The 24,119-nt window shown below is 46.5% G+C and overlaps 1 protein-coding gene across 1 annotated transcript in view; it reads right to left on the bottom strand.

Moving 5' to 3' along the window:
* VTCN1 (V-set domain containing T cell activation inhibitor 1) overlaps nucleotides 1-24,119 on the bottom strand; it is a 64,558-nt gene that overhangs the window by 25,381 nt on the left and 15,058 nt on the right. Inside the window, exon 2 of the mRNA XM_002715400.6 lies at nucleotides 2,212-2,276. Within this exon, the coding sequence (XP_002715446.3) occupies nucleotides 2,212-2,276 (65 nt within the window). The remainder of the gene's footprint in view (nucleotides 1-2,211; nucleotides 2,277-24,119) is intronic.

Here is a 24,119-nt window from a genome sequence, read left to right as displayed (position 1 = left end):
AGAAAGGCATTCCCAAGGCCATAGTTGCTCTAGACAGTTATTCCTTTGATGGGTCTGAGCAAAGCAAATTTAAAGCCTTCTGAAAAGCATTCACCATTCCAGATGTCTTTAAGAGCATCTGTGATTCGTGGGAGGAGGTCAAATACCAATGCCAACAGGAGTTTGGGAGCAATTGAACCCAGAGGTCACGAATGACTTTGATGGGCTCCAGGTTTCAGTGGAGGAAGCAGCAACAGACGTCATTGTAACAGATCTGGAATTAGAAGTGGCACCTGGAGATAGGGCTGCATTGCCACAATCTCACAATACATCGCATGATAAATCATTGTAAGATGAGACGTTATTTCCTATGAATGAGCAAGGATAGTGGTTTCTTGAGATGGAACCTGCTCCTGGTGAGGATGCTGGGAACATTGTTGAAATGACAACAAAGGATTTAGAATATTACATAAACTCAGTTAATAAGGCAGTGGTAGGGTTTGAAAGAATCGACTCCAATTAAACTGTTATCAAACAGCATCAGAAATACACAGAAATCTCCATAAAAGGAGGAGTCAGTGGGTACAGCAAGCTTCATTCTTGCCTTGCTTTAAGAAACTGCCACAGGGGACCGGTGTTGTGGCATAGTGGTTAAGCCGCAGCCTGTGGTGCCCGCATCCCAGTGGTTAAGCCGCAGCCTGTGGTGCCCGCATCCCATCTGAGCATCAGTTTGGATTCAGACTGCTCCACTTCAGATCTGGCTCCCTGCTAATGCATCTGGGAAGGCAGTGGGAGACGGCCCAAGCGCTTGTGCAACTGCCACTGACATGGCATGGGGTTACTGGCTTCTGGCTTGGGTTTGGCCTAGCCCTGGCCATTGCAACGATTTGGGGAATGAACCAGCTGATGGAAGCTATCTCTCTCTCTCTCTCTCTCTCTCTCTCTCTCTGTCTCTTCTTCTCTCTCTTTAACTCACTTTCAAATAAATAGTCTTTAAAAAAGAAAGAAGAATGGACAAAAGATAAAATATTTACTTGATAAAGAAAGTGAGAAAGGGTGTTAATGCCTTGTCTAGGCCAACACACGTGTAGCAAGTCTCCTTGGCTTAAGCCTTGTGATCACTTTGTAGTGGCAGCACATCTGTGCTGGGAGACAGGGACAGAATACAGGAGGCCAGGACTATGAAACTGATGTTAGGGAGGGAAAACTTTGGTCACAGACTGAGTTAAAGTAGAGGCTGCAGGTGGTTGATGGGAAATAGAGCAAACAATCTGCCTCAGAGAAGACAGCCGCTGGCCTAATGCAGTGTCACAGCTAAGGTGGCATCCATAATAGATGTGACGCTTCAGAGAAATGGGCTGCACAGAAGAGGAAGGGGCAGGCTCTTCCTGCCGCGGGTGTCGCTTCACTGCATTCGGAAGCCAGCCATCCACGCCATGATGGCATCTGCTTCCTGCACGGTACAGTGGGCTCTTTGCCTAGGACACGTGTGTGCAAAGACTTGCGATTCTTCAGCACGCCGCTCAGAGCTTCAAGCAAGGAAGTCACACACCCAGGTCAACCACTGGGAGAATGGCTCAGATGAGCACTTTCTTGGGAGCCCAATGCCACCTTCAGCCCTGCCAGGCAGATTGACTGCTGATCAACATCTGCAGTGAGGGAACCTGGGCCGACACCGTGGCACAGTGGGTTAAGCTGCTACCTGCAATCCCAGCATTCCATATAGGTGTCAGTTCAAGTGTCTGCTGCTCCACTTCCGATCCAGCTCTCTGCTAATGCGCCTCAGAAAGCAGCAGAGGATGGCCCGTGTCTTTAGGCTCCTGCACCCAAGTGGGTGACCTGGCTCCAGTTTCAGGCTCCCAGCCCCAGTCATTGCAGCCATTTGGAGAATAAACCAGCAGACAGATTCTCTCTCTCTCTCTCTCTCTCTCTCTCTCTATCTCTCTCTCTCTCTCTCTCTTTCTGTGTGTGTGTGTCTCCACCTCTCTCTATATATAACTCTGCCTTTCAATTAAATTGATAAATCTTTTTAAAAATTAAATTATGGAACCAAGGCCCAAAGAGTTAAATGACTAAGGTGAAGAGAGTGCAGTAAATAGAAGAACAAGTGCTCAACTCTGCAGTTCTGTGGGTTCGAGTCCTGTGCTCTTTCTGTATTCCACATCAATCGATTGACAGGTTCAATGGTGAGGGGAGAATGGATCATGTAATATAAAAAAAAAAACCACATACCTGAAATTCCAAAGCCAATGATGAGTGCGATTGCTCCAGCCAGAATAATGATGATGCTAATAATGCTATGGAAAGAGAGAGAGAAACAGCAAATTACTTCTTTGTTCCATTTGGCACACTGCGACCTGGGCGCACGTCCACTGCGCAGGAAGATGTGCCACACAGGGCAGCTCAGCTTTCCTTGCCACAGAAGCTCCTTCTGGGATACGTTCCTCAGAAAGGAACCTCCACAGCTCATCCCCATCTCGCTGGGGCGTTGGGGTAGGTTAAAGGAGTGGCCCTTTTATTCGGTACTTACTTATTTTCTTTCTTATTTCTGATGCTTATTCTTACTTTCTTCTTTCCAGATCAGGGAAGACCATGCACAACGACTGATGAGAACATCTCTGCAGAGCCAGGTGCTATGGGGTGGGGTTGGGAGGTGGGTAATGGTCCATACCCAGGCTATCCCGGCATTCGTGTCCAAATCAAACTTATTCAAGAGGCTAGCGGCATGGGGGAGGGGCATTGGCCATCTTTGTCTCAGAAAAAAATTCTCTTCCCCTTGCCAGTTAGCAAGAACGTGTTGTAAGTTGGAAAGGGGAGTTGGAGTAGGCGAAGGTTAGGAAGACAATGGGCACAGTGTCAGGCAGATCCCCAAGGTTCACTTGGACCTGGGTGGGCAGCGATCCTTTTGATCTAAGACTTGACTGTTTACAGTGGGCGATCACAGTTCGTGGGTAGGCGTGGAATGAGTGGTTCAGCGGTTCCTTTGGCGTTAAAGTCAACGACGGCAAATTCCTTCCTTGCGTGATTCTAGCCATTTCCTTGCGGTCAGTCCCTGGAATCCCTCAGCACGCACTATTTGTTGGGTTAAACATGAGTCTGATTAATCTCAAGACCAGTGATTAGCTCATTCTCCAATGCTGGTGTGGAGTCTCTCAGCTGCTGGGGTCCTGAGTTGTGGGCGTCCATGCACTCATGTACGTCCACTGTGTCCCCTTAATTTGCGTCGATTTTCCTCTGCCATTTTTCTCCCTAACTCTTCCCTGAGACTGCACTCTCTACTGTTTTTTTTTTTTTTAATATCTTCTACACTAGAGCGGTCAGCTCCCTCCCTGCTCTGCTGTCTTTGAACTTCTCAGCCCATCCACCTGCTTAGATCGTTTGTTTACCTGTCTTGTCTCCTTCCATAAATGTTTAACTTCTTATCTTCACTTTGCACCCACTCACACCTAATCCACTGTACCCATGAGGTCCTCAGTGGATTGTTTTCTTGTAATAAAATAGTAAACGTGTCTACTACAGAAAGTTTAGGAAATATAAATAAGCACAACAAAATCCCCTGTAATTCCACCGTCTGGATACAGCCACTGTTACTGTTTTGCTCTGTATCCTACTCGTCTTAAATCAACAGATTAGCAAGTGAAACTGGGAAATTGCACAAATAAACAGATGAGGAAGTATTTCATGTAGTGAGTATGAGAATTGTGCGGCAGATGTTGTTTCCAGCACCATTTATGGATTATGGCATGTATCCACGCAGTACCCTTAGGAGGCGAGCAAACTTCTCATCTCCACCTCATTGATGAGGAAGCAACACAGGAGACTAAGCGTCTCTTCCTGAAATCACGTCGTTAGCCAGTGGCAGAGCTAAGATTAGGATCTGCTAATTTTGTACTCATTTGCTTCCTCTACTGCTTCCCTGGGCGTGGTGGCTCCCACGTGGGAACACGTCCCTCCACTCTACCCAGGTGAGCCCACGCTCTACAAGGGGACAGCAGCTTCAGCAGGCAGCGCAGAGGGCACAGCCGTCCCGGGAAGCTGGCCCCATGGCTGCTTGCCCCAGGGCATGCATCCCAGGCAGGTGTCCTGGGCCACACTCTCACACTGTTCACACACTCCCCACACCCACACTGAGGTTACTCAATAGGCAGGACAAAAGGAAGGCACAGGGAGGCAAAGAATGGTGGTACTGAGAGCAAAAGGAAGCGCAGGGCATTTTCCTCTCTGCCTTGAATAGGTCCATTGTGCGCAGTGCCCATGGCTCCGGGACGGCCCACTCCCAGAAGTAACAGGAATGAACAGTGCTCCTGGAGGTCAAGGCCTCCTGAGGCGCAGCCACAGAGGAGGCAGGTGAAGCTTTAATAACAGGGCACCTGCTAAATTGGTGCTTCCTGGTCTGAGTGTGGGCAAGCGGCTGCTTACACGCAGGGCAAGAGGTACCGCTGGCTTTCCTTGACCCCGGTACCAGGCAGCAGATCTGCATTTGTGGTCCAGGGCTTGCACTTACTTTGGATACATTACCTCATTTCCCTGAGACTCAGTCTTTATCTATAAAATGGGAACAAGAGTAATTTTCCATTTCACCTACGATAAAAATGTAATGGGTTGCAAGTTCCCAATTGTTACTTTGACGCTCCAGTGCCCCGACTGTGACTTTATTAGGAAATGGGATTCTTGCAGATGTAATTAGTTAAGGTGAGGTCATCCTGGAGCAGAGTGGGCTCCTAATCCGATAGGACAGGTGTCTTTTTCCAGAAGGAGGAATTTGGCCACAGCACACAAAGGGACAACACCACGTGAAGACGAAAGCAGGGATCTATCCCCGGAAGCTGGGGCAAGGGGCGGGGCAGCCTCTCAGGTACAGCTCTCAGAAAGAGCGAACCCTGCAGAGCGCTGGGCTCAGACTTCCAGCCTCCAGCCTCCGGAACCACGAACCACACACCTGTTACTGAGCCACCCTGTCACAGTATTCTGAGCAAAGTAACACAACAGGGTTGTAGAATCCACAAAGGGCTGCCCGTGTGTTACTGCTAACTATAATTTCTACCTGTAGCTATGTGCTCTTATTTCATTTTTAAAAATTTACTGTATTCTATATCAAACTGTTAGGGAAGTGGGGCTGGACAGCAGAGACACTGAATAGCTGTCCGGACACTCACCACAAGCAGGGGGCTTTTTAGAGTGTTTCGGTCAAAGCAGATGAGCCCCAGGCCCACGTTTCCCTGGCTGTCACCATAGAATCCTGCCATCTGCCAGCAACTTCTCTGTCTAAGCAGGAGTCACCTTGAGGCTTGCTCAGAACTGGCATTCCCTTGGGAAATAGCTCAGCTCCACAGCCTTGGAAAAAGAAGCAGGAACCATCAGAGAAGCCAAATTAAATAATTCCAGTCTGTTGCTTATTAATTTTTAAAAAGAGGAATAAAATATTTCACATAAGATGTTCTTGCACTGCTTTCTGGTCTTCACTTTCACAAAATCATTTCCAATAACTATGCTACAGGAAAATTGTCATGCAAAACTATGCATCCTAACCAACACATTAGAATTCAAGGTATACTTTTGTCTGTTCCTCACAACAGAATCCCCTACCCCCCTGCAAAAATTCAACATTTCTGGAGGACTCGTTCACTTGGTAAACACTTACTATATGCAAGACCTGGTGCTGGGCAATATGGGAGCAGTATGGGGATGAAGTTAACAAAGTCTGTGCCCTTAATGAGCTTATAGTTAGAATTGCAGCGTGTGCACACACACATACATCTTTGTAATTATGTGGGGCAGAATGTGATTACGGCATCAATAAGGAGAGGACCAGATTTTCCCAGGGATTCTAGGGAAGTAGGAAGTATTTGAACCTGGGGAAAACAGGGAGACTCAAAGTGCATTTCCACGAGTACTTTTTAAAAAGATTTATTTATCTATTTGAAAGGCATAGTTACAGAGACACAAAGAGAGGTCTTTCACCTGCTGGTTCACTCCCCAGACAGCCACAACAGCTGGGGCTAGGCCAGGTTGAGGCCAGGAGCCGGGAGCCTCATCCAGGGTCTCCCACGTGGGAATGTGGACCCAGGGACCTGAGCCATCTCCCACTGCTTTCCCAGATTCATTAGCAGGGAGGTGGATTGGATGTGGTGCAACTGGGACTTGAACTGGAACCCATATGAGATGCCAGTGGTGTTGTGTGCAGCGACTTTCACCTGCTATACCACAATGCTGGCCCTTCCGTGAAAAAAAAATTTAAAGAGAAAGGGAAGGGAATGATTTTATCCTGAAATACATGTATTTAGCTAATCCTTGCCCCTACCACCTCTCTGCTCAAGACAGAAAAACAAAGCAAGGGTGTTACTTCTGCCCTGGGTGGCGACAGACCCTAAGCCCCACCCTGGAGTGCTCTGGGAGTGCTGGCTTTGCAGGGTGAGGTCCTGGCTTAGTAGCCCCGAGTTCCGCTGAGTGTGCCCACCTGCCTGGCATGGCCTCATCCAGTTCCTTGCTGTGTCTTTGCTGCAGCTACTGTCGCCTTTTGCGGCACTTGAAAGACATCGGGAATCTGTTAAAATGAGCGTTCCTGAAGAGCCTCTCATTCTGTGAAATGCCACAACAAAGGTAATAGGGCTCGTGGGGGGTAAAAGGGAGCTAAGGGCAGGCCACTCCAAACCTGTGTGGCTTTGTAATTGGTCTACTAACAGAAGCGATAATTGGTCCGCCAGAGATAAGGCTGAGCGCGGGAGCACCAGAAGCTGGTGCAGAGGATATTAAACACGCACGAAAATAATGCAGTGCACACTCTGGCTTGTGGTCCTGTGAGCCCCTGGGGCTGCTGGGAGCTGGACACAAGGGGAGTATCACCCCGGGCATGCGAGGCTGGAACGTGCTTCCTGAGGGCGGGAGCCCCACGTGCACGTGTTCACTTAAAATGACAGAAAAACAAAAAGGAAAAAAAATACAGAACCGAATGCCATGCTCAGCTCTTCCCATGGAGGTGGCCATTGCACTCTACGATTTCAGCTCCTCTCACCTTGGAAAACACACATGGGAACCACACAGCTTCCATGTTACCCAGTCTGCACTACCCTGCTTTTCGACCACAGCTGGTGCTGTGAAAATGCGTATCACATGCTGGGCTAGAGACAGCAATCCCTTACGGACTGCCTTTCACCGGGTCAGAGGTTTGTGGGGTTGGTAAGACAGCAGCTGGCTCCTACGGGCCAGTTCTCTACATACGGGACCTTGTTCTATCTTCAGGGACTCAGTAAGGGACGTGCTGCTGGCGTTACCTCTCTGAGGCTTAGGTTAGATATCGTGCGGTGAAGTTCAGATGAGGCTCTCACAGACTCAGGAGCTTGCACCCCTGCTTCCATGCCTGATGGCCAAGGCCCTGAGTTTGGAAGGCTCCTCTCACCCCACCCCTGCATGTCGACATCAGCGCCTTTTCTGAAAACAAGGTGCATTGTGGATCTGCGGTACCGTGTGTGGAGCCCACAGTCAGGGAATCAAAATGCTCTTTGTGTTACTTCAGTGTTAGTAGTTTCTGTGTTCTCACGTTTCTGCCCCCTCAAATTCTGACAGAACTGAGATACCACATTCCTCAAAGATCGTTAGTGAGCTCCACTTGTGTGGGTGACAAATGTTTAAAACTCTAAAAACCAGATTAGGTTAGCAAACATGGCATTAATCTGAACAGACTCTGCTTTCAACTTCAGTGGACCGAGCAGAACATTGAGTGACTCAAGCTGTGCCACCATATTATTTTATTCATAAGCTAACAAAGTGACTAGGCGTATGAAGAATGCTGGAATGGAAGACACTTACTGCAGCCTCTCTACAAAGTTCTTCTCCTTTCTAAATGCCCCCCCCCCCCCACAGTGAAAAGGGAACAGCAATTACAGCCAGCCCTCCTTATCCGTGGTTATGCATCTGGGGATTCAACCAACCACGGATCAAAAAATATTCAGAAAAAAATCTGCATCTTTACTGAACATACACAGATGTTTCTTGTCCTTATTCCCTAAACAGCATAGTTTAAAAAGTGTTTGCATATAGCATTTACATTGCATTAGGCAACGCCAGTTATCTAGAGATGATTTAGAGTATATGGGAGACTGTGTGCAGATTACATGCAAATGCTCTGCTATTTTGGGGCCTAAGTCTCTGTGGATTTTGGTATCCACAGGGGTCCTGGATTCGGTACCTGAGGATGCCGGGGAAGGACTGTGTTGTACACACTCCGTGGAACACAGTATTAGGCTTCAAGGTATCATTATCCAGCCACGTCCTGGAAGCTGATGAGTATGGGTGTCAGGGTTCTGGGCAGCTTCGATTGCTGTCTACTCCAGTTCTACAGTTTTCACTTGTTTCCCTGAAGAATCCATGCTACAGAGTGTGTTTGCTGACCCCTACCTCCCTCTCCTGTACCTCTGGTGGAGCCCAGACTAGCTTGGGTGGAAAGAGCTGAGAACAAGACTATCAGGAAGGTGCCAAGAGCAGGAGCATCAGGATGGTGAGAGGAGGGTGGAGAAGAACTTGGCAGAGAGCAGGCACCACTTCACAGGTATCATTTCTGGGCAGCTGTGGCTCTGACCGCATTGCTTTCACGGCGACGGATGGCCAGGCTCTGTGTTTGGGAAAGGATTTAGGGCGTGGTATGAAGGAAGGAGTCTTGACTGCCATGGAGTATCTGATGCATCCTCTGTTCCTTCTAGCTGCCTCCACGAATCAACAGAGTCCCCCAAAGCGCAGGAACTGAGGTTACATCATGACCTGGGTCCCAGCACCACAAAACCAGGGAACCTTGGCCAGCCAATAGGTTTCATCTTACCTGCCAACAATCATTTGAATGATTGGTGAGTGGCCTAGAACACACACACTGTGTTGGAAAAGATTGCAAGGCAGCCTTAAGGCTCACATGGAGGAGTGCTGCCACTGATTTGCCCTTTCTAAGCGAGCATGTGGGTCTCAGGTATGCTATTCCTGAGTCAGCAGCGACCCATGAAAGGGTTCTTAGCTGACTACTAACCACAAAACTAGCAGAATCTTGGGCTAATGTAGCAGAAATGCCATGACAACACAATGGCAGTAGTAGCCAGTAGTCTGTGTGTGATGTTGGCCCATGCTTTAAGAACATGGATTAACATTCGTCTTTAAGACAGAGTCTCTCAACCTCATACTTGAACTGTTGGACTGGAAACTTCTTTGTTGTCGGAGGCTGTCTTGTACATTTAGCAGCAACCCTGGCCTCTACCTTCTGGTTGACAACACCACCCTTTCCCCTCTAGGGACAAACAAAAATGTTTCCAGATGTGCCACCTGGATTGACAGCCATTGAGCTAGAAGAAGGGGGACCAGAGAGAGTAGTGGTGTCACTAGAAGGTATGCTTTTTGAAAAATCACTGAAGGGAATGGGAGTGGCTTAATTTAAAGAAGACTAAAAGGAGCGATGCCATTTCAGTATTGGAAAGGTGCCACCTGGGCCCATGTTCCATCACTCTGGAAGAAACAAAGCCAGCAGGTGAATGCACTAGGAGATTGGAAGGAGGTGAAATACACAGATAGGCTTTGCAACAGATCCAGCCATCCACCGGCCTGAGATACCTGAGATCCCAACCACGGGATGCATGTGCAGAAGGGGGGCCACTTAGGAAGAAGAGTGGGTAGGGAAGAGTTTCTAGCACCAGATAAGGAGTGGAGCAACTTTGAAAGCCCCCTTTCGAGCAACAGCTCTCTATAGAGCTGTGTCATCTGATGACTGGGGGCTTGCCTTCTGCCTTTGCCATCACTGCATATGCTATATGTGCCCCCAAAAGCCTTCGTTAATCACGTAACAGGGATTTCCTGAGTGCGTGGCCGCATGTGTGTCATGAGACCCCCCACAACTACTCTACGAGATAGAGACTATTATTTTTGTTCTACAGATGCGAGAGATGAGGCTTCATGTTATATAACTCCCCAAGGTCTCTCCCCCTGGGAAATTATGGCAAAAGTGGACTCAGTTCTGAGACACCATCATCATTGGTCTTGGTTATTAGGCTGTATTTTATATTAATCCCACATTTCATAAAACTTGGGGCTCAAGTTAGTTGGCAGGCATGTATTTTATGTAGGTATAACCTGTGGAAGGACACCACACAGGGGTTTGCATAGATTGAAAAAATTGAATCTTCCCTAAGAGGTATCTTCTGTCTGAGACTCTGGAGGGGAGTATCAGGTGGAAAAATCGAGATTGTTAACAGGTACCTTTTCCTAAACGATATTCGAGTCGGTAGCAGCTGAGATGTGATTTTATTCTTAAGCCTGTCCTATTTATAACTGTCGCCCTGATTGCCATGAAGCTCCCCTTAGCATCGCATCAACCTTGTGCACACTCTTTCCACTGGCACCAGCACGGGAGACAAGAGTCAACACAAGGCTGATTGCGAGTGGGTTTCCTAATCAGACCTGTGAATCAGCTCCTGATTCTCAGTGCACAGAAGCAGCAGTTGCAGGAGGTTCCTCGGGCATTATAACTGGTCCCATTGTGTTGGCTAACAAGCGCACTTCACACCTTTTACGACCCTCCCACGACGTGAAGTGCCTGCACTGTTGGAAAAGCCACTGGGAGTCCCACAAGCACTGGGTGTGGTCCATGCCTGATTGTACGGCTTCCAAACCTGAGTGTAGGCGAGATTTGCAGGTCACTCACCAGCACCCACAGCGAGCTCTGGCCCCCAATGAACACTTCGTTTTTGTGATTGGCTACTCTCCCCTTCACTCACAGCCTCCCCCCACGTTGTCCGGGCCTCTACCGGCCTCTTTCACAGTTCCTCCTCCAGCCCAGGCCCAGAGGAGGGCAGGAGTACAGCTCCCGGAGGGCCTGATCATTGCTGCAATGGGTGGGGGCTGCGGTGAGGGCCCAAAGGAACCAATCGTATAAATACTGCTGCTGGGTTTACATCCTAAAGTTCCTCTGAGTTTTACCCCTCCATATCACCCCATATGTCAGTGACTCCTGAAGGGTTTGAGACCGTCCTAACTCAGCTCCAGCGATTTCTCCAGCCCGTCTGCCCATCGGGAGCCCTGTACTCTGTTCACTGTCTCCTTTCCTCTCTGCCTAGACCAGGCTCTCTCTCAAGTTAGCAAAAGCGAGTCCAGTCAAGGCCCAACCCCGCTCTTCCCTGCTTCATTTGTCTTCCCCAAAGGACAGCGTGGAACGGCTCTTTCCTTGGTGGATTTAAGGGAGTGGGGTGGAAGCTGGGTCCCAGATGGCTGGGAGGGCGTGGGGTTTGCACTGGGGGGTCAGGAAGGCAGGCGTCAGACCTGGGGAAGGCTGAAGGGGAAGGGTAGGGCAGGCTCCCTCCCGGGAGAAGGCATTAATCATCCTCCCCACCAGGTACCTCAGGGACCGGGGCCTCAGGCAGATGGCTGGCCCCAGCGAGCCAGGGACCTAGAATCCCGATGCCTCGCAGCTCCCTAAAGCCACACCAACTGACTTCTCATTCCTTTCTTGCCTTCGGGAAACCGGGGGCTGTGGCTGGGGAGATCCAGAGAAGTGCTGGGGCTGGTGGTCGTGGTGCAGCCAGCCATGGCCAGCCAGCCTCACTCTGGCATCAGTCAGTTCATTGTTTAATCTGTTAATGAAGCTGAAAGCAAGGGTGTCACCCTCAGCGCTTCTCTCTGCCCAAGCGCACGCACCTGCAGTAGGCAGCCCGGCTTCTCCGTGTTCTGAGAGGGGGCACAAGGTCATATTTGGATGCTCCAAACCCTCTCTTTTAGTAAGACCAGAACTATCTTCCCAGGGAGAAGCAGGTCAGAGAATCCTGGCGATCAGAAACGGATCAATGGCTCCGTCCTCCCTGGTCCTAGCAGGAGTTCTGCTGCAGGTCTCGCCCATGTCCCCCTGGTTTAGACCTGGACACAGTTCTGCAGGTGTGGCCGAGCAAGGCTCCAGAGGACTGAGGCGTGACAGTCAGGATGCCTGGCACATTCCTTGAGGGCTTGGCCTGCCTGGGCCGAATTCTCCAGCGGCAGACCCTGGGGCTGCTCTGTGCCTATGCCGACCTCTGCCTGCCCACGCTAAGGACGGCAGTGGGGAGACGCTGTCTGTCCTCGAATCTGCTGTCATCCTTCAGTTGAACCTTTCTGTGGCCCTGTTCATGGGCGGCAGACATGAGGGAAGTTTCTTGGACTTCTAGCCTGAGGTCTGTACTCTCTCTCTTCCCAGGAGCTGGGCTGGGCCCCAGGGCCCGCCAGGGAGGCCTGCGATTCCCATCCTGCTCCTTAGTCTTCTCCCTCGGGTCCATCCTGACCTTGGGACACTGGGTTGAGCTTTCTCTTACAGCTCCCCACATTCTTCCCAGAGCCCACCAGCCTGATGCCTAGGCAAGCTGGCCCGCCGTGTCCTGCACCCACTCTGACCGCTAAAGCCCGGTGCAGCCTGCACACTAATCCCACACGGTTAAAATGCTGCTGCACAAACACAGGCTGGGGAAGAGCCTACCTGCATTTGTGAAGATCCTGTTCCTCTCCCCATTTCCGGTTCTCCACCTCCATGTTACTCTGGCTCCTTGATCACGCCAGGCTCTTACTTGCCTCTGTGCCACTGTCATGCTGTTTGTCAGGTTCTTGGAACATGGTAGTACCTTAATGAATGCTCCATCCTGCCAATCCCTCTCCATAGTGCCAATGCAGTGCCTCACATTTAAAACATGTTGAACTAATGCATAAATACCTATACCGCACTATGAAGGAACCGAACACATTTCTAACTTTTGAGAAGGTGCTTATGGGAGAAATGATCATTAATTTCCCTCTCTAAAGGAAAACAGTCTTTTTGAAAAATTGTGTTCTGTGACATCTTTCTGATGCCGTGAATGAATACGAAATGTCTTGGGGAGTGGGCACAGGACAGAACTGGCTGGCTGAGTATCAAGACTCAGCCTGTGGAAGGAATTAATCTCCGGCAGCTGTGCCTGATCACGGGTTAGATCAAATCCTCTTAGTCGTTTCTTTTCATAAATGAGGTACAACGCAGTGATGTCCCGCTAAAAGCCAAAGGAGCGTTGTAGGGAACAGAGAGCTTAATTTCCAGCTGTAGCATGTATTAAACATCCATAAGAAAACACAAACTTAATTTAAAAAAAATTGAAATGCTAAATTTTAAAAAGAGAAACCACACACATACACACACACACGTGCGTGAATACTTGATTTTGCAGGGGAGAAAAATGAGGGAGAGTGACTGAGGCTGACAATGAAGCCACAGCATGAACCGCGAGTGGCAGGAGAGTGCTGGACACAGTGGCTGCCCGTGGCTGCCTGTGACTTCTGTCTCGGGAGCCATGTAAGCTGCAGACTCACATGAGCGAGGTAGGACACCCCAGCCCCCGCAGGTAGCAACTTCATTTAGTCTTGGTTCTGGGTTAAGGAAAAAAAATACTCCTTGAAATCCTGCTGCCAGTCATCACGCAGGTTTGAGGCCTCAATTCACAACGCCCCCAGCCCCAGAGAAGGTGGCACCGAGAGTTAATTGTTAAGGGCCCCAAGTTGGTAAAATTCCAAAGCTTAATAGAAGCAAAATCAAATATTCTCAGAATAAATGCACTTTTAACCCAGGCCTTGGCAAATTTTAGTGGATAAAATTCTCAAAAGTATGAACTCAAGTGAAAAATCACAAAGTACACTGGGGAAAAACTGCTCTGGGTGGAAAGTGTGGTAGAAACGAGGGATGGGTTTGGAAATGAAAAGACTTCAGGTACTGGAACCATTAGATACAGAATATAAAATAAGCCTTTTAATATGCTAAAATCTAAGAATAAGGGAATAAGGAAAAAGAGTGAAACAGAACATCTAGATATGAAAAATAAATAACTGATATTTAAAATGCACTGAACAGCCTAAGTTGCAGTAGAATGGATAAAACTGGACACCAGAATTAGTTAAACTGAAGAGTTGAAGAAATTTCACTCAATACAGTAGTACAGAGGAACAAAGAGATTAAAAATATGAAAGGGAGGGTAAGACACATGAAGACCAAAATGAGAAAATTTAATGTTTACCTAATCAGAGGTTCAGGATAGAACAATACAGAATGAGGGCGAAACAATATTTTTCCAAGAGAAAAAGGCTGAGTATTTTCCAGTATGTATGAAAGACTCCGGTCTTTAGATTGGGGCAGGGCAGGGAGTGGGGGTGGCCAGTGAATCTCAGGTAGATAAACAGGAAGGAAATACAACCCAAAACCTCACAGTGAAACTGAAGAAGAACACAGACCAAAAACTATTCCAAGCAGCAAGAGAACAAAAAGACTACCCAAAGGGATGAAAATTAGACAAACAACTTAATCTCCAAAATAACCAAGGAAACCAGAAAAATGATGGGATTGCCTCTTTAAAGTGCCGAGAGAAAAGGAGGTGAGAGATATGAAGTGTCTCTGACAGTTAGCAGGTACCATAGGCACTAATATGATAGAGGGAGAACACAGCACCCACCACTAACTGTATCTTCATGCCCGTTAGAGACACTGCTAGATGCAGCTCTGAAACTTAAAAGTCAGTTTCGTACTTAATCAAGGATCGAATGAGCTTCAGCAGTCACCCAAAGGCCCTATCTGCTTCAGGCATAGTGAATAAGTTGGAGAAAAAAGGCACAGAACACGCTTTTCTGTGCAGGAGTCCAAGCTATCAATACTTCAAGAGACGAACCAAGGAACGCATTTCTTGAGCTACTGTAGAGTGAGCTGAAGCTTAGGCAGCCCTGGGCTGGCAGGGAGGGCCACTCAACATGACCTTCCAGCATTAGCACTGCAGGGATGGTGTCGGTCCCCCTTACCTTGACAGCCTCACTCACAGAAAGGAGCCAAAGAGAAAGTCAAGGGTCAATGGGCCTACCTAGAAATTGGCAACAAGGAAAATTAAGTGGCAATGTTTTGGCTTACGTGTGCATTACTTTTTTCTAGCTTTCTATTCTTCATACTGTGAATTGCAGGTGGACGAGGTCATTGCTGTGCGCTGCTACCACTGTTTGGAGGCTTAAGGCATTGTTTCTGAGAAATATTTAAGGCTCAAGGAGGAAACAACCTTCTTCGCTCGGCGCCTGTCTTTATAACGTATGTAGCATCTGCAGGGTGGTGTCTGGTGTGTCGCAAACGCATTAAAAAATGTTAGTTACTGTCTCTAATACCACAAAGCTAAGGCCCCTGGCAAGATCGGGGGTGATAGAAAGGGTGGAGAGTAGAGTTAGGAGAGGAAGCTCCCACTAGAAACACTAATGGCAGATTCTGTCAGGGACTGAGAATCCTGTCGGGCCTGGATTTTCCCTTGTTCTAGAAACGGATTAGCTTGGCCCCTCACCAGCCCAGAGCTGAGAAAAGGAATCCCTGCCGGTGCCCTTAAAACTGTCCCAGCTAAATTAAGTCTTGACTTAGCTTTAAAAAATCAAGACAACAAACTAATGGTTCTGTATCTCCAGCATTTCTGAGTTTCTTTCTCCTTTTAGGCACAGCTTACTCAAGCCAGGCACAGAAACAGTCTTGCTATTTCAGTCCAACCCCAAGGCCCTGGTGGCCACTGGAGCTGAGAAGCATGGGGAGCCCCAGTGGGGCCGAGGTAGCACAGAATGCGGCTCTGCAAGGCGGAAAGCAGCAGTGACCGGCGTTCGGGTCCCTACCACCCAGGGAAGTTTCTTACTACCTCAGGGAATTCAATCTCCTTCTTCCAGAAGATTCTGTGGCTGCCACCAGAATCCAAATCCAGCTAGGTTGGGGGTTCCCTGGTTAGGGCCAAGGTGGCCTTTCTTGCATGAGACTCTGCCTGGTTGCTGTGAAATGTGGCCTCTGGTGTACGGAAGGCGTCTTTTCCAGACACTGGAAATGTATGTCAATAGTGCGCATGAGGGCTCCTTCCAGGTGTGAGGGGTCCCCAGGGCACAGTTTGGATTCATAACGATTTGAATTTCTGGTCTATTTCAATGGCTCGCAGGGATGACGAGTAAAGCAACGGGGAACAGAACAATCCTATGAGATCTGAGCTACCAGGCCCACAAGGAGGCATCTTCTCTGTGTAAAGTGGGTACACCCATTTATACAACAGAATAAGACACCTCTAGGGTGCTGGGGCTCCACAGCCTGAACTCCAGTGGAGGCAAGGCCCTGCCTGGTCACAGCTCCCCTCCTGCCCACATCGTAGTAGAGAAGGAACAAGACCATGCTCAGACTTTTTTTTTTTTTTTTCAGTGTTTTCTTTGCAATTTTAAAATGTCATGTTGGGAAGAGGGACTGGGAAAGTGAAATTAACTTCGCAGCAAAAGAAGAAGAACCAGACAGGAGACAGGACTCAGGGAAAGAGAAAAGCGGATGCGTAGAACAGGGCCCCTTATCTCCTGGCCACCTGGAGGCCAGATGTCCTCTGCATTCACTGCCAGCTGGAAGCCAAGGGCACTGCTGTGACACATCTGGATGTGCTAGGCCCTGTCCTGGACTCCTTAGGGCACAGCCAGCAAGCATGATGGTATTTATTATAAATTTTACATTTGGCTGCTGAGACCTTGTTCCAAAACCCTCAAACAAGGAGCTTCGTCCTGTCCACTATAACAATTACCTAGCACTACAAAGAACCTAAATTTCAACTGTTCCTCCAGGCACTTGAATAATCGGGGTGCACACCAGGGCACACGGTCATGAGGCGTGAAGTCCCCAGTGACACACCCCATCTTTTCAGCTCACTTGGAAGCCTTGCGTTCTCTTCATTCTCTAGGGCGTGGCTTTCCCTATAGAGTTTTTTTTTTTTTTGGTGTGTTTTTCTGTTTGTTTTTTAAATTTTCTTCCCTAAACTCAGGGATTTATTTATTTATTTATTTTTAAGATTTATTTACTTTTATTTGAGAGACAGAGTTACAGAAAGAGAGAGGGAAAGGGAGAGACAGATAGCTCTTCCATCTGCTGGTTCACTCCCCAAATGGCCACAATGGCTGGAGCTGAGCTGATCCGAAGCCAGGAGCCAAGAACTTCCTCCTGGTCTCCCACAAGAGTGCAGGGGCCCAAGGACTTGGGCTATCTTGCTCTGCTTTTCCAGGCAGATTAGCAGGAAGCCGGATTGGAAGTGGAGCAGCTGGACCCAAACTGGTGCCCATATGGGATGTCAGTGCCATGAGCGACAGCTTTACCTGCTACACCACGGCGCCCACCCTGTAGATAAGTTCTGAGAGAAGCTGGTGGCAGCCTGTCTCAGAAACGGCCTCTGCACCCTCACTGCCCCTGGTAGACCGCTCCATCGTGGGCCTGGTCACAGCGTGTGGAAATGATCTGCTGGCACCAATGCGTCTCCTTTATCCCCTCTGAATTCCTCAGACAGAGACCGTGCGCTTTTACTTTCGTGTAGCAGGATGCTAATCTAAAGTTGCAAGTGAGGTTACTCGACGGTGCACACCAGAGTGCGGTGCCTCATCACCGGGCGGAGTTTGAAAAAGGAATCTTGGACAACTGTTCCCACAATTCCTAGCCACGTCGCACAGCTGAAGGATTTGAAAGGGGCTCTGAGCATGAAGAAAAGATTTGTGAAGATATTTCTTTGGAGAAAAGTGTTTTCTTGGGCTATGAGAGCACCCCCTCTCCTTCCACAGCACACAAATACAAAGCGGAACGTGAGGAGCTTGCTGTGTGCTCCTAGCCGGGTGAGCTTGGGGACACCATGGGTTAGAATCGAAATCATACTTGAGAAGTCCAGTGTGGTCTAGAACAGACTGGAGTGAGGGAGGGATTGGAGGGGAGGGGAGGGGAGAGAGAAGAGGATGGGGAGGGGAGGGAGGAGAAGATGGGGGGGAGAGGATGGGGAGGGGAAGAGAGGAGAGGGAGGAGAGAAAGGGGAGGGGAGGGGAGAGGAGAAGATGGGGAAGGGAGGGGAGGGGAGGTGGGAGAGAATGGGGAGGGGAGGGAGGAGAGAATGATGCTTCATTTGGCAAGTCACTGCTCTTCTCCCAGCTGAGGGCTGTGTGCTTTCTCTGTGGGCCAGAGCTCCTGGCATCACGCTGAGTCCTCCCCCACGGGGACATCTGGAGAGGGCACTTGGATAGCAAAAGTCGTGCCTAAAGTAGACTCCAAGAGCCAGGCCTGGGGTGACATGGGCCAACTACAGAAGCCGCGTTTTCCTAAGAGGCCCCAGAAGTCTCATTATGCACTTTTCTAAAAGGTCAGTAGGAGATAAAAATAAACTTTTCTTTTGATTATAATTATTGGACATGTCCTATTTATTTTCCAAAGTATCCACACATGGCGCCCGACTCATCCTAGGCCTTTGACCGATGCTGAACTGAGCTGGCCTGAATTGGCAGCACTCCTGTACCAAAATATGTCCATGACACAGTTCAACTGAATGGCAGGCCATATTTGTTATTTCAGGGCTTGGTCAGGTTTTGTGTGAACAGTTAAAATTAGCAAATAAATATAAACACACATTTAAAAATTATCTCTTCGTTATTGCAGATGGGTAGAAAAAGTTTTCTAGATCCAGGAAGGCCTCCTGGTGTAACCCATATAAAGTCTAGGTGTCTGGTAGTCCAGTTGTTGACAGTGCCATGGTCAAAGAAATATCAATGTAGCAGAAAAGTTGAAAGGTAGTAAGTGAAGAGCTGGGAAAATATCAGAAGGCATTACACAGACAATGCACAGGAACATTTCATCTTGGAAAAAATCCTCTTTTTTTTTGGCTTCTCCCCTTCTTATTAACTCTCAAAACTTTTCCCTTCTTGAAATTTCCCTAAAACTCTCTCTGCAATCCACACTCCCATCCATCTCCTCTTACTTGTAGCCTCCCTTGCTGCCTATTTTTTTCTCTCTCGCCAACCGATTTTCTATTTTCTGTCCTTGCTTTCACACCCTTTGTGCCTTCCCTGCATGGTTTACTCCACAGGACTTAGAACTGTGAGTTGGAGAATGAAGAGACTTAACAGAAAATGCCAAGATTTTCTGGCAAAGTTGCACAGAGGAAGAAGAGCCTGCCAATTTTTGTTTTTCCTTGCTTTTCCATAAAAAGGTAGCCTTGGAAAAGGGCAGCGTGAGGGAGAGCAAGGACTGCTGTTTTACCAGCCCTGAGGACCTGCACCAACTCTCATCATTAGCTTATAATAAAGCGAAACTCCTTATTAGCAAATCTACTAATGGGGTTTTGTTACTGATTAAAGTATTTAGCATAATATTTTACCTCGTTAGTCACTGGGACCTGGGTAAATACCTGTATTATTTGCCTTACTGAGAATAGAGTTGGATGATAAATTAAGAGGAAGGCAGCTAAGAGGAAAGACATCTGCAAGACGGTGGTGTAGGAGGTGCCTCCACTCCTGTTCTCCCATAGCAGCAATAATTTGTCAGCCATCAATGGACAGAAGAGCCTTTATGGGAGATTCAGGATCCAAGTAAGCAGTTGCAAAACCCTGGTGAAGCACAAGCCCAGAGGGTGCTATTTTGAGAAGGCTGATTCACTGACATGGTCCTAGCCACCAGAAATGTGGGATCAGCTACAACTTCATTTGGCTTTGATCCTGTGACCAGTACCATCTGCCAACAGGCCTGGAAGGAGTCATGCCCGTACAATAGTACCATAGGTGACAGCCTCACTGAGCATAGTCCCAGCTGTGGATTCTAAAGCAGCCTGTGCCTTGACTCTAGCCCTGCTCAGCCACGGCCCAGGAGCAACCCTGCGGGAGAATCATTTCTCCATGCTTGCAGAGGCTGACTTGATGAGTTGGCTCTAGCACAGCCCTGTCATGACCCAAGGGCCATCCTGCTCACTCAACCCAGGAGAAGGCACACCCGTCCACATCCCCAGCAGAGGTCTGCAGACTTCAGTCTCAATTGTAGATCTGAGGCAATCCTGTGACTTGATTCCAGTCCCTCTCGAGTCCTAACTGCCTAATTACCCGGTAGGAGTCATCAGGGACATAGCAGGGGCCATGGTCATCCATACACTTATTAATAGGTCCTGTTTCAGAGTCTGTGGACCCAGCTGAAGCACTCAGAGTGGATCTTTGACCCAGCATCAGCCCTACCAGTCTAGGAAAACTCTAGTGCACCCAGAGATCACCTTGTCCAAGCCACTGGCAATTCTCAAAATAGCTGCATCTACAGTGCACCCTACTGCAGATCCAGCAGCAGCTACATAAACTGTTTCCAATTCTACCTGACTGCAATCCTGCAGGCAATCACATCAGCCCAGGGACCCAAGAGGAAAAGATCATTACCTGCTTTGTTTAAAGACTAGAAGGGATATTTTTTCTTTCAAATGCATAGACACCAATGCAAAGCTTCATAGATGATGAAAAATCAGGCAAATACCACCAAAGAAAACTAACTAAGCCCCAGCAACCAACCCCAAAGAAATGGATACCTATGACTTGCCTAATGAAGAATTTTAAATAGTCACCTAAAAAAAAAAAAAAAAAACCTCAATAAGATGCAAGGAACAGAGACAACTAAACAAAAAGAAAAGATGTATGAATAAAATGAATTAAATAAAGAAATAGAAATCATAAAAAGGGACCTGGGGCTGGAATGACAGAACTGAAACATTCAATAGAGTTTCAACCCCAAGCTTAATGATGCAGAATAAAGAATAATTTACTGTCAGGTAGAGGGACAAAAAAAAAAAAAAAAGAATGAAAAAAAGTGAAGAAAACACATGGGGCCCATTGTATACCATCAACTCAACAAGCATTACGGGACACCGAAAAGAGTGAGAGGGAAAGTGGAAGAAAGTTTATCTAAAGAAATAATGACGGAAAAGTTCTCAAATCTTGGTGAGAATATGGATTTTCAGATTCATAAAGCATAAGAGTTCTCAAACAAGATTGACTCAAATAATATTACTCCAGGACATCTTATAATTAAAGATTGAAATATCAAAGACAAAGTGAAAGTAAAGTGACATTTAAAGATGCTTATCACAGACAAAGGAACCTTAACAGTATCAGCAGATTTCTCAGCAGAAACTTTGCATGTCAGGAGAGAATGAAATGATATATTCAGTTCTGAAAAAAAAAAGTCAACGTAGAATTGGTGCTTGCTACAGCAGTTGAGATGCTCCTTGGGATGCCCATATCCTGTGTGAGGGTGCCTGGGTGTGAGTTCTAGCTCCTCTTCTGATTCCCGCTTCCTGCTAATGGGCAGCAGCAGCTGATGGCTCAAGTAGTTGGATCTCTTCTACCTATGTAGGAGACCCATGTTGAATTTTGAGCTCCTGGCTTTGGCCTGAGTCAGCTCCAGATGTTGCAGGCATCTAGAGGGTAAACCAGCAGAGGGAAGACCTTCACCCACCCACTCTGTGTGTGTGTGTGTCTGCCAGTTTCTTTGCTGTTCAAAGTTTTCTAAAAGAGAAAAAAATGCCAAACAAGAATACTGTACCCAGAGAAACTATCCTTCCTTCAGAATTAAAGAAGATATGAAGACATGCAAGTAAAACAAAACTGAAGGAGTTCATCACTACTAAACCTGCCTTGCAAGAAATGCTAAAGAGAATTCTTCAAGTTAAAATGAACAGATGCTGTATCTCACCAAGTATCTCACCAAGATGATGAGCACATAAGGGAACAAGGAGAAGCACCTGACACATGTTCTCCCTGCCTTTTAGAAAATGGGGAGCTCTTCCTTTGGCCACATACATGCACATCTACAAGGATGTGTCGACATCAAGGGAATGGGTACTGTTCCAAAAGCAATGCCCCATAAATGTCACTGTGTCGAAATAGGAAGAATGTACAATGTTACCTGGCATGCTGTTGGCATTGTTGTAAACAAACAAGTCAAAGGCAACATTCTTGCCAGGAGACTTAATGTGCTTATTGAGCATATTAAGCACTGCAAGAGCCAAGATCTCTTCCTGGAGCAAGTGAAAGAAAATGATAAGAAGAAGAAAGCCACAGAGAAGCTACCTGGGTTCAACAGAATCACCAGCCTGCTCCACCCAGAGAAGCCGCTTAGTCAGAACTAATGAAAAGGAGCCTGAGCTGCTGGAACCCATTCTCTGGGAATTTATGATGTAATAAATATAATAAAAAGATCTCTGACTTTAAAAAATGATGCTAAGAATATGAAAGTCTAGAAATCACTGATAAAGTAAATATATAGTCAAATTGGGAATATTCCAATACTGTAATGGGGCTGCATAAATCACTTTTAAATCTGGACTAAAAGTTAAAAGTCAGGAGGATTCAAATACAGTAAACTATAGCTGCACTAATTTGTTAATGGATACATAATATAAAAATATGTAAAGTGTGACATCAATATCACAAAATGTGAGAGAGAACAATGAAATGTAGAATTTTTCTATGCAACTAAGGTTATGTTGTTATCAGCTTAAAATAGAATAATATAACTATAAAATATTTTCTGTAAGCCTCATAATAACCTTAAAAGAAAAAACTGTAGTAGATTCACAAAAGATAAACAGAAATGAATCAAAGTATACTTCCACTACTGTTGCTTTTAAAAAAAATCAAATCACAAAGAAAGATAAGACAGGACAAAAGGATTAAATTTTACAAACCAGTCAGAAAATAATGTGAAAAAGTAAATAGTAGGTACTCACCTATTAATAATTTCTTTAGATGTAAATGGGTTGCATTCTCCAATTAAAAGACACAGAGTGGGTCCAGCGCTGTGTCACAGCAGGTAAAGCCACCACCTGCCATGCTGCATCCCATCTGGGTGCCAGTTTGTGTACCAGCTGACCCACTTCCAATCCAGTTCCCGGCTAATGGCTTGGGAAAAGCAATGGAAGACGTTCCAAGTATTTGGACCTTTGGATCTTGCCACGCAAGTGGGAGACCCTGATGAAGCTTCTCGCTCTTGGCTTCAGCCTGACCATTGTAGCTGTTTAGGCAGTGAAACAGTAGGAGGAAGATCTCCTCCTCCCACCCAGCTCTCTCTTTAAAAAATATATATATATATATATGTGTGTATATATATATATTTTAAAAGAGCGACTGAATGGATTAAAAGATAAGATCCAACAATATGCTGCCTATAAAGGACTCATTTAACATCTAACAGACAAGCAAAACATTCTTTTCAAGCACACATAAACCATTCTCCAGGATAGACTAAGTATTAGGCCACAAAGAAATCTTAATAAATAGAAGGATATTTTCCAAGCATAACAGTATTAAACTATAAGTAAATAGCAGGAAGAAAATTGAAAAGTTACTAAATATGTGGAATTCAAACAACACACTCCTGAATAACCAATGAGTCAAAAAAGAAATAAAAAGAAAATCAAAAAGTATGTTGGGACAAACAAAAATAGAAACACAACATACTGAAACTTACGGGATGAAGCAAAAACATTCTTAAGAGGGAAGTTTATAGCAATAAATGTCTATATGAGTAAGAAAGAAAGAGCTCAAATAAACAACCTCAAGGAAATAGAAAAACAAATAAGCCACGTCCAAACTTTATGGAAGGAAGGAAATAGTTAGAACAGAAATAAATGAAACAGAACCTAGAACGAAAATAGAACAGATCAGCTGAACAGTTATGATTTCTAGAAGACAAACATAACTGGCAGCTGTTAGCTAGACCCACCATGAAAAATAGAGAATGCAAATTCGTACACTATAAACAAAAGAGGAGGCATTATAATGACATGATGGAAATACAGAGGATCAGAAGTGACTCTGGACAATTATACATCAGCACATTGTATAACCTGGATGAAATGGATAAATTACTGGAAACATAGGTCCTGCCAAGACTCAATAGTGCAGAAACAGAAGATTTGAACAATAATTCTCAAGATTAAGACAGTGATAAAAAATCTGCCAACAGACAAAAGCCCAGGAAAAGCACTTGAAGAATTAGTGCTACTTTTCCTCAAGTTTTTCCAGAAAATTGAAGATCAGGGAATGCTCCAAACTCATTTTTTGAGACCAGCATTTTCTTCACACCAATCCAGATAACAACAACAAAATAAAATTATCGACCAATATCCCTGATGAACATAGAGGCAAAAATCCTTAACAAAAACTAGCGAACCAAATTTAAATCAACATAAGGAACACCATACTCCATGACCAAGTGGAATTCATCTCTGGATGCAAGAAGTGTTCAACATATCCAAATCAGTAAACTTGACATACCACATTAACAGAACAAAGGATAAAAATCATATGATTATCTCAACAGATAC

The sequence above is a fragment of the Oryctolagus cuniculus genome, chromosome 7, assembly GCF_051225735.1.
Source record: "Oryctolagus cuniculus isolate XC-2025 breed Fujian yellow rabbit chromosome 7, ASM5122573v1, whole genome shotgun sequence".
NCBI lineage: Eukaryota > Metazoa > Chordata > Mammalia > Lagomorpha > Leporidae > Oryctolagus > Oryctolagus cuniculus.
This window is presented reverse-complemented; position numbering and strand designations above follow the sequence as displayed.